Source organism: Meriones unguiculatus, chromosome 7, assembly GCF_030254825.1.
Source record: "Meriones unguiculatus strain TT.TT164.6M chromosome 7, Bangor_MerUng_6.1, whole genome shotgun sequence".
Taxonomy (NCBI): Eukaryota; Metazoa; Chordata; class Mammalia; order Rodentia; family Muridae; genus Meriones; species Meriones unguiculatus.
In genome coordinates this window covers 5,966,392-5,981,526 of record NC_083355.1, presented here as the reverse complement: position 1 = coordinate 5,981,526, position 15,135 = coordinate 5,966,392, and the positions used below count along the sequence as shown (strand labels likewise).

General features: G+C 45.1%; 1 protein-coding gene across 3 annotated transcripts in view; it reads right to left on the bottom strand.

Moving 5' to 3' along the window:
• The window catches only part of Rnf157 (ring finger protein 157), a 66,323-nt gene that overhangs the window by 35,548 nt on the left and 15,640 nt on the right, over positions 1 to 15,135 (bottom strand). For all 3 annotated transcript variants that reach the window (XM_021662179.2, XM_021662180.2, XM_060386361.1), the window contains exon 2: positions 13,270 to 13,388. In XM_021662179.2, the coding sequence (XP_021517854.2) occupies positions 13,270 to 13,388 (119 nt within the window). The remainder of the gene's footprint in view (positions 1 to 13,269; positions 13,389 to 15,135) is intronic.

Genomic DNA, 15,135 nt, shown 5'->3' with positions numbered 1-15,135 from the left:
AGTGCCCGCACAAGAGGAGAGAGAACATCTCCTGTGAGCTGCCCTCTGACCTCCATGTGAGTGTGGTGGCACCCCCAACCCCACCACATATACCACACACACATTAAAATCCCTAATCAGCAGAGGTAAGAAAAACAGGTCATTTATAATACTTATCCCCAATATCATCCGTGTAAGTTAAGTTTCTAATTCTCTGCCTGGCCATTTACAAAGATTCTTTTATGCTAGGTAATAACCTTAAAGAGTGCACAGCTCCATAATTAAGTAGGAAATCAAGAGTTCAGCAAGAGGACTTAGTGACTGGCCTCCAGCAAAGTATGGAGAGTGGCGATTTTCAGTAAATAAACCTGTACTGTCTGGACCAACTGAGCAAGAGTGATCAATAGTGGGTTAAGGAATACTAGGTACCATATAATACAATAACCCAAGGAATGCCTCTGAAATGGCAGCGTAAGAAGGGTATCACAGCATTCCTTAAAACCTGCAACTCTGCAGGTGTGGTAGGACACACCTCTTTTGCCAGCTTTCAGGAAGCAGAGGCAGGCTGATCTCTGTGAGTTCTAGGTCAGCCTAGTCTAGAGAGTGAGACTGAGTTTAAAAACCTTTTTTAAATTAAAAAAAAATTAACTCAAACTTTGAAATAGAAAAACAGTTGTGTGTGGGTTTAGACAAGTTGTTTTACCCTACCAAGCCTCCATTTCCTTATGAATAAAACATATAGTAGGATGTTACCTGATAATTTATGAGATTAAAATTTGTACTGATCAAGATCTAGTAAGAGGGGCCAGTGAGAAGGCACAGTTCGTAAAGTCAGCAAATGCCTAAGCTGATGACTCAGTGAGTTCACCTCATGGAACCCACATGGAAGGAGACAACTCCCAAAGGTTATCCCTGACCGTCTCCTTGAAAAGCGTGCATGTGTGCACACAAAGTAAATTAACACATTTTATTTAAAATTATTTTTAAAAACACTTAAGTTTTCCCCACTGGAAATGCCGGGGAGTAGAGAAATATCTGCATTTCAACATCAGATGAGGAAGAGCCCACTCTCAATTTTGCGATATAGTTCATTTGCTGTGCTGTTTTTATGCAGTGAATCTACAACTTTGCTGCAAAGTAAACGCCAATTCATAAAAATATTTTCTTAGGGGCTGGAGAGATGGTGCAGCAGTTAAGAGACCTTACCACTCTTGCAAAGAACCAGGGTTCAGCTGACAGAACCACATGGCAGCTCACATCTGCCTGTAACTCCAGTCCCAGGAGAGCTATACCCTCTTCTGGTGTCCATGGACTCCTGCACACAAGTGGTGCACATAAACTCACACAGGCAAAAACACATTCACATACAAAAATTAAAATTAATTTTTAAAAATTATAGTAACTAGAAAATATGACTGAGGACTATTTTTTTACAGTTCATATATTAGTTCTGCCCTCTAAGAAAAAAGAAGCATATAACTAATTTCTGTATAATCGGAGCTCCTATTTCAGCTGCTTGAGAACAGGCTAGAAAATTAAATATGTATGCCACTTAGCAATGCTGTAAAGACTTTTTGGCTCAGAAGCCTTAGCCTTTCTTTATAGCCTTCAGCAGAACTGTTTCATTAAAATTGATTATATCTTTAAAAGCAGAAGAATTGCTGGGTGTGCTGGTACATGCAATCCTAGCATTCAGAAGGCAGAGGCAGAGGGATCACAAGTTCAAGGCCTGAGTAGTCCCCCTTCCCCCCCAAAAAAGGCAGAAAGATTAACCAAAATTTTCTTTGAAATGTAACATCAGTAAGTACAGTTTCCCGTAAAGGACCACAATGGCAACAGGAAATGGGTGAGCGTGTGTACTCCATTTCAGCATTTTCAAAGGCATTTCGAGGAAATTCCTACCGCCAGATGCTTTAGAGCGTGTCTGCTGAACAGCACAGCTGTTCCCTGCTCTCAGCACCGATTTCCAGGCAGAGACTAACCCCACACGACTTTACCTGTGCTTCTGTCAGGGTCTGCACTTGGCTTCCTACTTTCCCCTGTGCACCACAAGTCTGTGTGTGAGAGCGTGTGTGTGTGTGTGTGCGCGCGCGCGCACGCGCGTGTGCTTCTGTGGGACATTATGAGGGGAAAATCCATTTTGATCCCACCTTTGTGCCACCAAGTGATGAGATCAGCACATGCAGAAATACATGTTGGAAGAACCACTGTGTGAGAGACAAGATCTCCAGAAGAGTACAGTGTGTGCCCCAGTGTGACTCACTAGACTGTGAATCCTCGCCTCGGACCACAGGGTGCAAGTGCACAGTTAACCCTCAAATATAACTGGGCAGAAAAAGATTACCAAGGAGTTTTATTTTGTGTGTCAAGGCCGAACTGCACAGCCTGGCTGGAACTCACTGCTGGAGAGCAAGGTGGTCTTGGACTTTTAGCATCCTCCCACCTCTGCCCCTTGGGTTCTGAGTGTGCCACAATCCTGGACCTGAGGGACAATATTTACTGTTTCTTTGGTATTTGGTATTTCTTATATTTTTGGTTGTGAGCCTCACCTTTAATGGCTGAACCATTTCTTCAGCCCAAATACTTGGTATTTCTTAAGCTAAATGATTTAATAACCCACGAGTGATACCAGCAGCCACATCAGGGCCTTGTCTGTGTTCCCCCACTGACTGGATAGAGGACACTCAGACAAGTCATTATAAATGTCTCCATGCCCCCATCTGGAGAAGAAGATTTATTGCCCCTGTCTATCTTATAGGGAGACTTGGATCAAATAAAAATGCTTTGAGCTACAAGCCAGAAAAATACAACAGTGATGACATTATCCTCAATAATTGAGTTCTACTTGGAATGCCTGGTTTGTTTTTTAATTGTTTTTTTCTTTCATAATGCCACTCTGAAGGTGCCTGCCCACAAATGTGAATACTCACACATATTCACATGATTAAAAACAACAAAAATAGCTGGGCGGTGATGGCACATGACTTTTAATCTCAGAACTCAGGGAGACAAAGGCAGCAGATCTCTGAATTCAAGGCCAGCCTGGTCTATAAAGTGAGTCTGGGACAGCTAGGGCTACACAGAAAAACTCTGTCTCGAAAAACCTAAATAAATAAATCAATCTTTAAAAAGAATATGTAAATGAAATATAAGCAACTAAGTAAAATATAAGCAGTTAAGTATTTCCTACCTACAAATCCCAGAGCACTTAGAGAAAATGCAATCAGAATATAGTTTATTTTACTAGGACCCTGGAGAGATTGTGTTTGTCCCAGAATATTGGAATTTAGCCTTTGGAATTGGGAAGCAAACCTCCAACAGTGATGTAAATTCCAACCTTTGTCAGGTGTGCTGACAAACAGCCAAAGGCCCCATGTGGTTGGCACAGAGCACTGTGCATTGAGTAGCCAGGGGTAGAAGAGATGTCCAATGGCTGAGAAGGGAGAGAATTCCCTACAGCCTGGAATCACTCTGCAGGCCACTGAACACAGGACACTTCCAGTGAGATGGAAGCAGCTAAGTACAAAGACAAAAACCGTCTCTGCAAGTGACAGCTTGCTGTCTTCTTGACATGACTAAGCTTCCTGTCCTTTGAGATGAACTTTGGCATTGACATAATCCTAGCCCTATGTAGTGAATTCTGGTTTCTTTAGAAACCAGTTATGTAATGTGAATATGTTTTTATTTTAACCCCAGGTATGGGATATAGAGCTGTTTTAGACTGTCCACAGCAGCTAACGATAATGCATCTCATGCTCTGGCAGGGATGTGATTTTTTGCCAGCTGCAGATAGTTTAATTCTGGGAACACTTCAGAAGGTATAAATGGGAGAGCACCAATAGGGCCTGTGGCAGCTGCTGCTCCCTCTGCTGCTGCAGGTTCCTGCTGCTACTTTTGGTATTGCTGGACTGATGGATTTCTGGTTGCTGGTATTCTGAAGACTGGACTTTCCCCAAGGCATTCAATGCCCTAATCAGGAAGAAGTAGTCTACAGAGGTCTATACCTGCTTTCCCCTTTCCCTTTCTCACCTACCTAGTGTTTGGGGGTTGGAAATGATTGGGGTAAAGTAGTAGATATAGGAAACCAAATAAAATAGCCAAAAAGCCCTGGTACAGCCCTAGGGAGGTTGAGGCAGATCAGCAGATGGAGGTAAGTAAGCCTTGACATGAGATCCTTTCTTTTTTTAAAAAAGATATATTTATTTATTATGTATATGAGTGCTCTGTTTTCATGCACACAAGAAGAGGAAATATGATTCGGAAATCAGATTACATTACAGATGATGGTGAGCCACCATGTGGTTGCTGGGAATTGAACTTAGGCCCCCTAGAAGAGCAGTCAGTGCTCTTAACCTCTGAGCCATCTCTCTAGCCCTGATATGGATCCTTTCACCAAACAAAACCTTGAAGAAAACATCAATTACTATAGCTAGCTAGAAGTTAACACAGATTAAAAAGAATTTTTTTTGCCTCCCTAGTCCTAGAACTAAAGACATTCGACACACGAAGATTAAATTTCTGCTACATGAAGAAGCCTGAGTTTCTGTGGAGCACTCTCCCCCGTGAGACCTGGTGTGATGCCCCTCCGCCTTATCTTGGGCTAATGAAATACTAAATCTCAGCAAACTCAGCAAAAACCACCTGAGTTAATCCTGGGCTAAAGCAACTGAAGCTCAAAAAGCCTAAGAACGTGAAAGAGAGGCGAGGAAGCAACTTATGGCAAGACTGAACCCTCTTTTGGAAGGATCTTTGTACTGTACTTTGGAGGCCTTAACTGTACTGTTCATTCATTCCCCAATACAGGTAATAAACTATGTTCAGTTTACATCTTTTGTTTGTTTTTGAGACAGGGTTTCTCTGTGTAGCCTTGGCTGTCCTGGACTTGCTTTAGAGCAGGCTGGCCTAAAACTCACAGAGATCCACCTGCCTCTGCCTCCCCGAGGGCTGAGATTACAAGCGTATGCCACTGTACCTGGCTATAATTTACATTTTAAATTAGATATCTATGGGGTTAACTCTCATTTTTGAAGTGTAGCTTGGAGAAGCAGTTGAAAATGTGAGGTTAAGCAATGCTTCTGCACTCCCAACCACACAATCTGAAATGTGAAGAACTGAGCCTGAAGAAGGCCTTGCCAGTCGCCGCTGCAGCTCACCCCTGCATGCGTTTGTGCCTAGGAAGGCTCAGCACTCAGGAGAGACTGGGAGAGGAAGTGATCACAGATCTGTAAGGAGAAGAGACTAAGTGAGACTCTAGCTGGCAGAAACTAGCTGTAGTAAGATTCAGAAGTTGCCTGAGACATTCTGCCTGAACGTGGTGGCATAAGACTATAATCCTAGCACTTGGGAGTCTGAGATCTGAGAAGCAACAAGCTCAGGGCTAGCCAGTCTGTAGACCAGGATTGTCTCAGAGCAAAACAAAACACCAGTGGTTTCTGCAGATGGACCTTGCAGATGTATTACCCATCAGCCAGACAGCAAAGAGGATCCACTGTGGGGGACGGGTGTGATAGATGGTCCTCAGCAATCTGTGAATTTTCCTGCAAGGTGAAGGGGGACAGAAGCCATGACATTTAATGCACTGGTTGGTTTGCTGTCTCTGGAACAAAAAGTATAGGAGAGATGGTTACAACAAGACCAGACTGGATGGTGGTTATTGAAGCCACCTAGGCATCAAAACAGAAAATGACCCCCTCAGATATGGCAATCAACAATGTAAAGCCAACTCTAACAGCCAGGAAACCTTCTCTAGCAACAAGGAATCATAACCACCTCCTGCAGGGACAAGGCAGTATTGAAGAGCTGCAGAATTTAGGCTGCACACCTGTAATCCCAGATCCTGGGAGGCTAAGCCACCTAAGCTATACAAGGAGAGCCCGCCTCAAAACAAAGCAAAAACAAGAACAAAAAGAGAGGCTGAGGATGTAGCTCAGTTAATGGGATCTAGCCCACATTGCATGCAAGACACAGAATAAAATTACAGATGTGGTGGTGCATGCCTGTAATCTCAGCTCTTGGGAGGTTGAAGCAGGAAGATGAGGAGTTCAAGTGAGTTGCAGGCCAGCCTGAGATACAGACAGATGGGGAGCAGGAAGGAAAGAAGAAAGGCTGCAGAATTAAGCACAGGCTGGCCTCTCAGTGAAGACAAGTCTGCTGTGTAAAGGGTCTCAGTGGGAAGGAGTGAACTCTATGACCCAAGATGGAAATGTCTGGGCATATTTACTGGAAAACCATAAAGGCCAGATCCCCAGATTCATTGGGCCTGTGAAGGGACCACTCCCTCCCTCTCCCTGAAAATGGAGGAACCTGCCCTTACCCTTCTCTCCTTTGCTTATACTATACAAGTGTAGCACCCGATACGGCAATACTTGCCCCACAGACTTGTCCCCATTTGCCCTCCTGGCCACCCCACCATAACTAGGCTCAAATATCAGTAAGAGAGGAGGGTTTTTTGTTTTTTTGTTTTTAATGTCAGGCGTTGAGGGACCTGAATAATACATCCCCTGGCAGGCCTTGAAGGACTGGGAAATGTGATGAGTCTTTGGAGAAAACATTCAAAAGTCTCTACAAAGAGGAGCAACCCACTAGAACAGGCCTGACAGACAAGCCAGGGAAATGCACCCCTGACAGACAAGCCAGGGAAACGCACCCCTGACATACACGCCAGGAAAACGCACCAGCTAGCTATATCCTTTGGGAGGGCCCAGGAGATGCGCTAGTTGCTACAGCTTGGCCTGCTCTCCTATTGGTTCTCAGCATAGGTCTGCCTCTCTATGGCAGTGCACCCTTCATTCCTACTGATACTTGGGGTCTTATAGCAATAACTGGCCATCCGTACCCATCCTCACATCCCACAATTCACTTATTTCACCAGAACGTGTATGTGTAGGTGCTAATTTAAACTTCCACTCTGTGTTGGTTATTCCCCAGTTAAATACCTGTTTGGTGAGGAACTGAAGAGATGGCTCAGCTGTTAAGATCATTTGTTCTTGCAGAGGGCCTGGGTCCAGTTCCCAGCCCTCACATGATGGCTCAAGGCTGTCTGTGACCCCGTGCCTGGTAACCCCCCACCCGCTGTCTTTCGACTTCTGAGGGCACGGTATGTATATGTGCATGGTACACACACATACATGCACACGAAACATTCACACATATAAAATAAAAATATCTTAAAAGAAAAAATATCGAGTGAACTTTCCAGGCCCACAGGATAGAAGTCCAGAACTCCCAGGAGAGTGTAGAAGGCTCCTTGTACCTGGCTAGACAGCCTCCTCCCACTGCTGTCCTCCTAAACACTGTGCTGAGTCACCTGGAATAGTTGCCTTCAGTTGCCTGGATGAGTCCCCAGTGCATCTGTCTGACCCTCCGCTAGGGTGGTCATGTCCTACCTGCATGGACAAGTTGCCTGTGGCAGGGACTGTATTATGTCTCTAGAGCCTAGAGTACCAGGGAGTTTCAACAGAATACTAAAGGAATAAGGGAGTGGATGAGGCCACTGGGTCAGTGATTTGTCTAACAGAGGGCCAAAGGATTGACAGTTGGCTAAGTATGATGATTATGAAAGGAGATTATCTTCTTAACCAGTAAAAAAGTAAGAAAAGAACAGAAGGGCTGGAAAGATGGCTCAGCAATTAAGAGGGCTTACTGTCCTTCTAGAGGACCTGAGCCCTGCTTCCAGCACACACAGAAGCAGCTCACAGCTGTCTGTAACTCCAGCTGCAAGGGATCTGATGCTCACTTCTGTCCTCCTTGGCCATCTGCACTCATATGCATACACCTGTACAGACATACACATATACAAAATTAAGAGTAATAAAAGTGAATGTTAAAGAAAGGAACAGAGAAGGCAAAAAATGTGTATGTGGGGGGGTGGTTTTGGTTTTTGTTTGTTTTTAGGCAAGGTCTCACTCTGTAGCTCATGCTTGCCTCAAACTCACAGCCACCTTTCTGCCTTCTGTGTGTGCTTGGATTACAGGAGTGAGCCACCTTCAGATGTCCAACAAATATGTGGGTCTTTGGTTCATGTTTTGCCAGTAAATATACCAAGACATCTTCATCTGAAGTCTACGATTAGTGTGTCACCGTGTCTGGCTTAAAAACAAAACACCTAATATAAATTATTTCCTGCCTTTCTGAGGCCTGGTGACTGACCATCACCTTCATCTGCTCACAAAGCCTGTCAGTGGCAAAGCATACCTGGTACAGTATTCACGGCCCTTCAAACATGGGCTATTTGTATTTTCAGCTTCACCTCTAAGCAGCATGCCATAACCCAATCCTTATGGACCACTCTGATCTGGAAGCCTCAAGGCACTGCTACTGCTCTGTGCTTCTTCCTGATGCTATTATTTCACCTCAGTGCTTCCCCAGCTCGCCCTCCCTGGACATCCTGCCCGAGCCCCTGGATAGAAGCCTCCGGGATGCCCTAGCTCTAGAAAACAGGCACCCAGTCTGTGCCGGGGCACTCGGCCTTCTCCCCACAGCACTGACTCAGCACAGCTGAGTGAGGGTGAGTCTGCTTACTCAGCCCTGCTTTCTGCAGGAATATCAAATGGCACCATGGCTGACAGAAAAACCCTCCTCTTTCCCTGCCTCCCAACCTTACTCCCACAATGTTATTACGTTCAAAACCCTACTTCACAAATTAATACACTAGTAAGTTCCTTTCACCAACTTGGTCTGAAATGGACACTGTGATAAAATCCAAGGTTTTACCTCCTTAGAAAACTGAGGCAGGAATCACTTGAGTTCAAAGGCAGAAGACCAGCCTAGGCAACATAGCAAGACCACATGTACAAGCCTGATGATCGGAATTTGATCCCTGGAACCCACAGTGGAAGGAGAAATCCAATTCCTGAAAATTATCCCCTGACCTTCATATGTGTGCATGGCATGCAGGCAGAAAAGGTTTTTAAAAGGAGGAAGGAAGGAAGGAAGGAAGGAAGGAAGGAAGGAAGGAAGGAAGGAAGGAAGGAAGGAAGGAATCTGGCTATGGTGGCACACCGATAAAACCAGCACTTGAAAGACAGAAGCAAGGATCTCAAGTTCAAGGTCAGTCTCCACTACATAGCAAGTTTGAAGCCAGCCTGGGCAACATGAGACTGTCTGTGGAAACAGTATTAATAGCCTCGTTCTTATTCTGGGGTGCAGCTCAGTGGCAGGATACTTGCTTGGCAGGGTATGGTCCTAGGTTCTACCCCTGGCACTATAAAACTAGATTGCATTCATTCCCCTGCACACATGATAATAAGAGCATACAATTTGCAGACTCTACATTTAGTACAAGTCTGGGGCACATCTCTAAAAGAAAGGAAAGCAGCACACACATGCTCCTTAGTTCTTAGCCCTTGCTGCAGAGAGCAGGAGGAGGAAGTTAGAGCACACATGATGTGAAATGTCAGGACTGGAAATGCAGCAGCTTCTCCACGAACAAGAGGGATATTATGTGGACTCCTGGCCACAAGCAGAGGAGAGAAGGAAGGCATTGCAGAGACGACAATCTGACTAAGTGACTTAGAGCTTACAGTTTTCCTCACCTCAGCAAACAAAACCTGACCAAGGCAACAAGGAGCAGCACTTGCTCTGCCTGCTTTTCCAGGGCAGCTTGCTCTTCACTGTGCATTTCTCCACTTGGTTCCAGAGGCCTTCAGAAGGCCAACGCTTCACTTCATACAGCACTGAGGAAGCAGGGAGTGGGGTGCACACTTAAACCCCAGCTCTTTGGAGATAACGCAGGAGTTTGAGGCCAGCCTGGGCTACATGGGAAAACCCTGCTAAAAACAAACAAAAATAAAAAACCCAACCAGGACCTCAAACCCAGTGTACATGCTAAGGATGTACCTCAGTGGGAGATGACTTGCCTCACATGCATGAGGCCATATGTTTAACATGGAGCACTGTAAACATAAGCCAATAAACAATAAGGTAAAAATACAGCGGATGGTCCATCCACCCACAATGAGCAGCAGCTAAGAAATAACTGGCTGGAAGATTGGCAGATGTAGCTGTCACCATTCCAGGCTGCCTTCCATCCAGCAGTCTGAAGGCGTCTTCCAGCTCGACATTCCTCTAAAGTCAGAACTGTCCCCACTTTCTAAGTGGGTAACCTGAGACCTGCCAAGGTCACAGAGGCTAATGGCAAGATAAAATAAGACGTCAAACCCTGATCCCCGCTCTCTCCAGCCAACTGACATCCACTCATCCAAATCCAGCCCTGCAGATCTGAGGAACAACGTGCCTTCATGGAGTATACTAAGTGCTACCACTTGGTCTACAGCCCAGCACTCCAGGAAAGGCAAAAAGGGAAGGCTTTCCAGCTGCCCGCTCAGAAATGCGAGGAAATACCTGTTAAATCCTACAGACCCCAGGAGCAGGAGGTCTGTGGCAATTACATTTCAATTTGACAAGTCATCTCTCTGCCTCTCTCTCTCCCTCCCTCTCTCTCTCCCTCTCTCTCTCTCTCTCTCTCTCTCTCTCTCTCTCTCTCTCAGGAGGAGGAGGAGTGACCCTCCCCCCTGCTCCTGAATGGCTTTAAAAGGCTGTCTTCTCTGCTCTGTAACCTGATGCTCACTAGCTGATGCCCAGCTCTGTCACTTGAGAGACAAGTCAGTTCTTCAGAACTAAAGCTTCAGTTTCAGGATGTCCCCAATCAAACATAAAGAGCATCCATGGCAAAGCCCAGAGGGCAGTTCAGGGGATGGAATTACATACCACATGGCTTGCTCTCTGAGGGAATGCTCCAAGAGGCACTCCAGGAGGGCACAGCAATTCCTGGGCCCTTTTAGGTCTCAACCAAACCCACAAATGCTCTTGGTCAAAAATGGTTCATGGCCAGGATGTGGAAAAGATTGGGTACGCCTGACCTTATGACTGAAACAGCAGAGCCCTGAGGCTCTGAAGTAGACAGTGAGGTTCTAATTCTGACTGGCTCTTACAGACTTGGCAGTCTTTTTTTTTTTTTTTAATTTATTTAATTTTATTTTTATGTGCATTGGTGTGAGGGTGTCAGACCACCTGGAACTGGAATTACAGACAGCAAGCTGCCATGTAGGAGTTCAACGCGGGTCCTTCCAAAAAGCACACAGTGCTCTTCACTACTGAGCCATCTCTCCAGCCCCCAGGCTTGGCATCTTGGCATCTTAAGCTCTGTGCCTGTGTTCACCTGTTACATGATTGCCTTTCTCATTAGGCTGAAGACAAACTCAGATAACACAAAGTAGTGCTTAAGACAACCAAGCTAGGAAGGGTTCAATACATGTGCGCCATTATTAGCAAATACCATGCAGAGAGAGATAGAAGACACATGCTACATTTATCCTCTATACTGCTTTTTTAAAAAATTTTAGATATAGTATCTTATATTATAGCCCAGTCTGGCCTCACAATTGTCCTGCCTCAGCATCTCAAGAGCTGGAGTTACTTACTATTTGTTTGTTTGTTTCTTTGTGTAACCCTGGTTGTCCTTTAACTCACTCTGTATACCAGGCTAGACTTCAACCACAGACATCTGCCTGCCTCTACCTCCCGAGTGCTGGGATTAGAGGTTAGTGCCAGCATCACTGGGCCCAAGTGCTGGAGTTATAGGAGCGAGCCACCACAGCTGGCCTGTTTGTTTTTTGAAACAGTAACCCAGACTGGCCTCAAACATGACATCCTCCCACCTCAGCCTTTTAAGTGCCAGATTACAGGCATAAAGCCCCATATCCAACTCAGTATGATTAAAAAGTATGTCTCTGTTCAGCATTAAACATACTAATGACTGCTACAAAAACATACCAACAAGAACACCAATGTCAATACTCCCTGGGGAAAAGCCTCATACTTAAAGTCAAGGGTGCTACCTAGAAATTCAGGAAGAGCTCAGTCATTCAGCGCCTCCACAGAGGTGTAAACACGGTGACTCACCTTTGGGAAAGTAGCCATCATGAAAGTCATCTTTACAGCCAGAAGAGGCCATGTAAACACCACACACACACACACACACACACACACAACCACACACACACAACCACACCTCACAGCAGAGAAGAAAAGACATCAATTCCATTCGCTAAGCTGTCTTGGTAAAGAGAACTGATTCTCAGCAAGGTAGATCTACTTATAAGACAGTGAGAAAAATTTATGTAAAACACCTGGAAAGGTGCCCCGGCCCAAGGATGTAGTTCCTGTATGCTAGCTGCTACCATTACTCATCTTTCACAACCTTAGTTCTGTCCCTGAAAACATGAGAGTGACAGGAAGTCCTGAGACAGGCAGACATGGAGCTCAGGCTTGCAATCCTGCATTCAGGAAGCCGAGGCAGAAAAATTGCCGAGTTCTAGGCTACATAGTGAGTTCCAGGAAAGTCTGATCTATCAAGTGAAACGATTAAAAAGAATAAATAAACTATTAAAAAAATAAAAAATAAACAATTAAAAAAAATAAAAGCTGGGCATGGTAGTCCACACCTTTAATCCCAGCACTTGGGAAGCAGAGGCAGGTAGAGTTCTGTGAGTTCAAGACCAACCTGGTCTACGTAAAGAATTCCACACAGCCAAAACTACATAATAAAGACCCCATCTCAAAAAACCAATAAAATAAAATGGTCCTCTGAGGCCTGGAGATGTATTACAGCACTTATCTATCATTCATAAGGCCCTAGATTCAATTTCTGACCCTCAAAGCCAGCAATTCCTCTTTCAGGTAGGTCTTCATGTGGAGAACAGTGTCTGGACCTTAGCACAGCAACCACTCAACAGCCACATGGCAGCTGCTCTTACAAAGCCCCGTGCCAGTGCAGAGATGGTACTCTAGTTTAACGAACCTAAAAGTTTACTATGTAACCTAAAATGGCCTTTAACTCACAACAATTCTCTTGCCACAGCCTCCCAAGTGCTGGCATTACTTGTGATCAACTCAAAAACCAGGGAAACCTCATTCGGTCACTCGACAAATATTTACCAAGGCTTATCGCGTTGTGCCAGGCTGTGTGCTAGGTGTAGCACACAGCAGAAAGCACAGTTCTTGCTTTCTAAATGAGGAAGTACTATACAGAGAACGCAACAAATAAACAGGGACTGGGTGCTAAGTGCCAGGAAGGAAGAATGCAAGTGAGGGCAAGCAAGGGTTCTGGTTAGGGCTGTTTGGAGAAGTGTAAACCCTCAGGAAAGCTCCAAGCTCCAGAGCCTTGTGACATCAAGACACCTGGCTCCTGGAGACCCCTGTTGCACCAGCAAACCTGTTTCTCACAAGGCTGTTTGAACTGGTCACTTGAGCCCTGAGCCCCACAGCCGGTTAAAAAGATTATACCCCTACCGCCACTGGCCTGTTTCCCAAGAAGTTCAGGTCACTGTTCTCGCCAAACAGGTAACCTTCCGGATGCGTGGAGTCAAACTTCTCTCCTCCCATGATGAAGTGGCTGGCAAAATAGCTGCCTGAAGAGTGACAAACAAAAAGCATCAGACATCAGACTGGACAGAGCAAAACATGCTGCAAGAAAAGAAGAGGTTAAGACTTTCATCAAGAATCAGATACATTTCTTCCGATCTCAGACGCTGGCACAAAATCAGCAGAATCGCATCATACAACCCCAAACAGCAAAGAGACCACTGTTGTTCTCGTAACATAACAAGCTTGAGTCCTTATCTTGATCTAAAATGTCACTAACCAAAGGGCAATAAAATCCACTAATGAACTTGTTTGTATTTTGTTACTGATCATTTGTTTAGGTGGGTATACTCTCTCTTCTCTCTCTTGTGCTCTCTCATGCTCTCTCTCTCTCTCTCGGGTTCTCTTATGTTCTCTCTCTCTCTCTCTCTGTGTTTGTGTATGTGTGTATGTGTATGTGCATAAGCTGACTGGCCAGTGAGCCCAGCAATCTACCTGTTTCTACCTCTCCGTCACTGGGTCTACAAGCAAATCACACTCAAGGTTTCTCAAATGGGTTCAAGAGATAAGGGTCCTCATGGTTACATAGCAAGCACTTTAACAACTAAGTCATCTCCCTGGCCCCTGCTTGCCTTTGTTTTTTGAGACAGAGTCTCCTCTATATAGTGCATGAGGAGCTGGAACTTGCTATTCAGAGCAGGCTAGTCTTGGACTCACAGAGATATGCCTGCATGTACCTCCTAAATATTGGGACTAAAAGCATGCACTACCACCACAATCCCCCTGTTTGTTTTTTGAGGCAGAGCTCCACTCTGTGGAGCCCATGCATGCCTAGAACTCATGAGCCTCCTGCCTCAGCCTTCCAAGCTAGGATTATAGGCATATATCACCAGGCTCGGTCTGGTCCTGATTTGTCCACCTCACCTGGAGGTGGTTCCTGAGCATTTGCAAGTCTTAACTAGAGGTATGAGCAGATTTATACACACAAATCCTCTTCGCCTGTCTTTTTAAATGTAACTCATACCCACACACAGAAGTCTATTGGCATTCTGTGCCTCCATAATCCTGCCAAAGAAGCCTCTTCACACTAACCTGCTGTAGAGCCAGTATGATGGTGTATACCTGGAATCCTAGCATAAGGGTCCAGCGTTCAAGGCCAGCTTGGACTACAAAGTGAGATCATCTCCACAGTCGACAAAACAAGAGGCTTAGGGGCACTGGCAAACATCTAGTGCAGAGGTTCTCAACATGTGGGCAGAACCCATCCAAGGGTTGAACAACTTTTTCACTGGGGTCACCTAAGGCCATTTTGCATATCAGATATTTACATCATGATTCATAACAGTAGCAAAATTATGAGTATGAAGTACCAATGAAAATCAGTTTATGGCTGGGGGCTACCAGAACATAAGGAACTATATTATAGGGTTGCAACATTAGGAAGGTTGAGAACTGCTGATCTAGTGGTATAGTTTAACTTGATAGGGACACAAATTTCTCTTACTCCAAATCTCTTGGTTGGTTGGTTGGTTGGTTGGTTGGTTGTTGGTTTGCTTGGTTTGGGGGTTATTTTTGAGACAGGGTCTCATGGAGTACAGGCTGACCTCAAATTTGCTTACTTAGCTGAGGCTGGCCTTCAACCCCTGCCTCTACTTCCCAAGGGCTAAGGTTATAGACATGTGGTACCATGCGGTACACCCTGAAATTTCTCTAGTCTGACTCTAAGCTAGACTATCCACAGAAAAAACTCAATACTCTCATTTTGTCATTACTCTCATACACCCCAACTCTCAA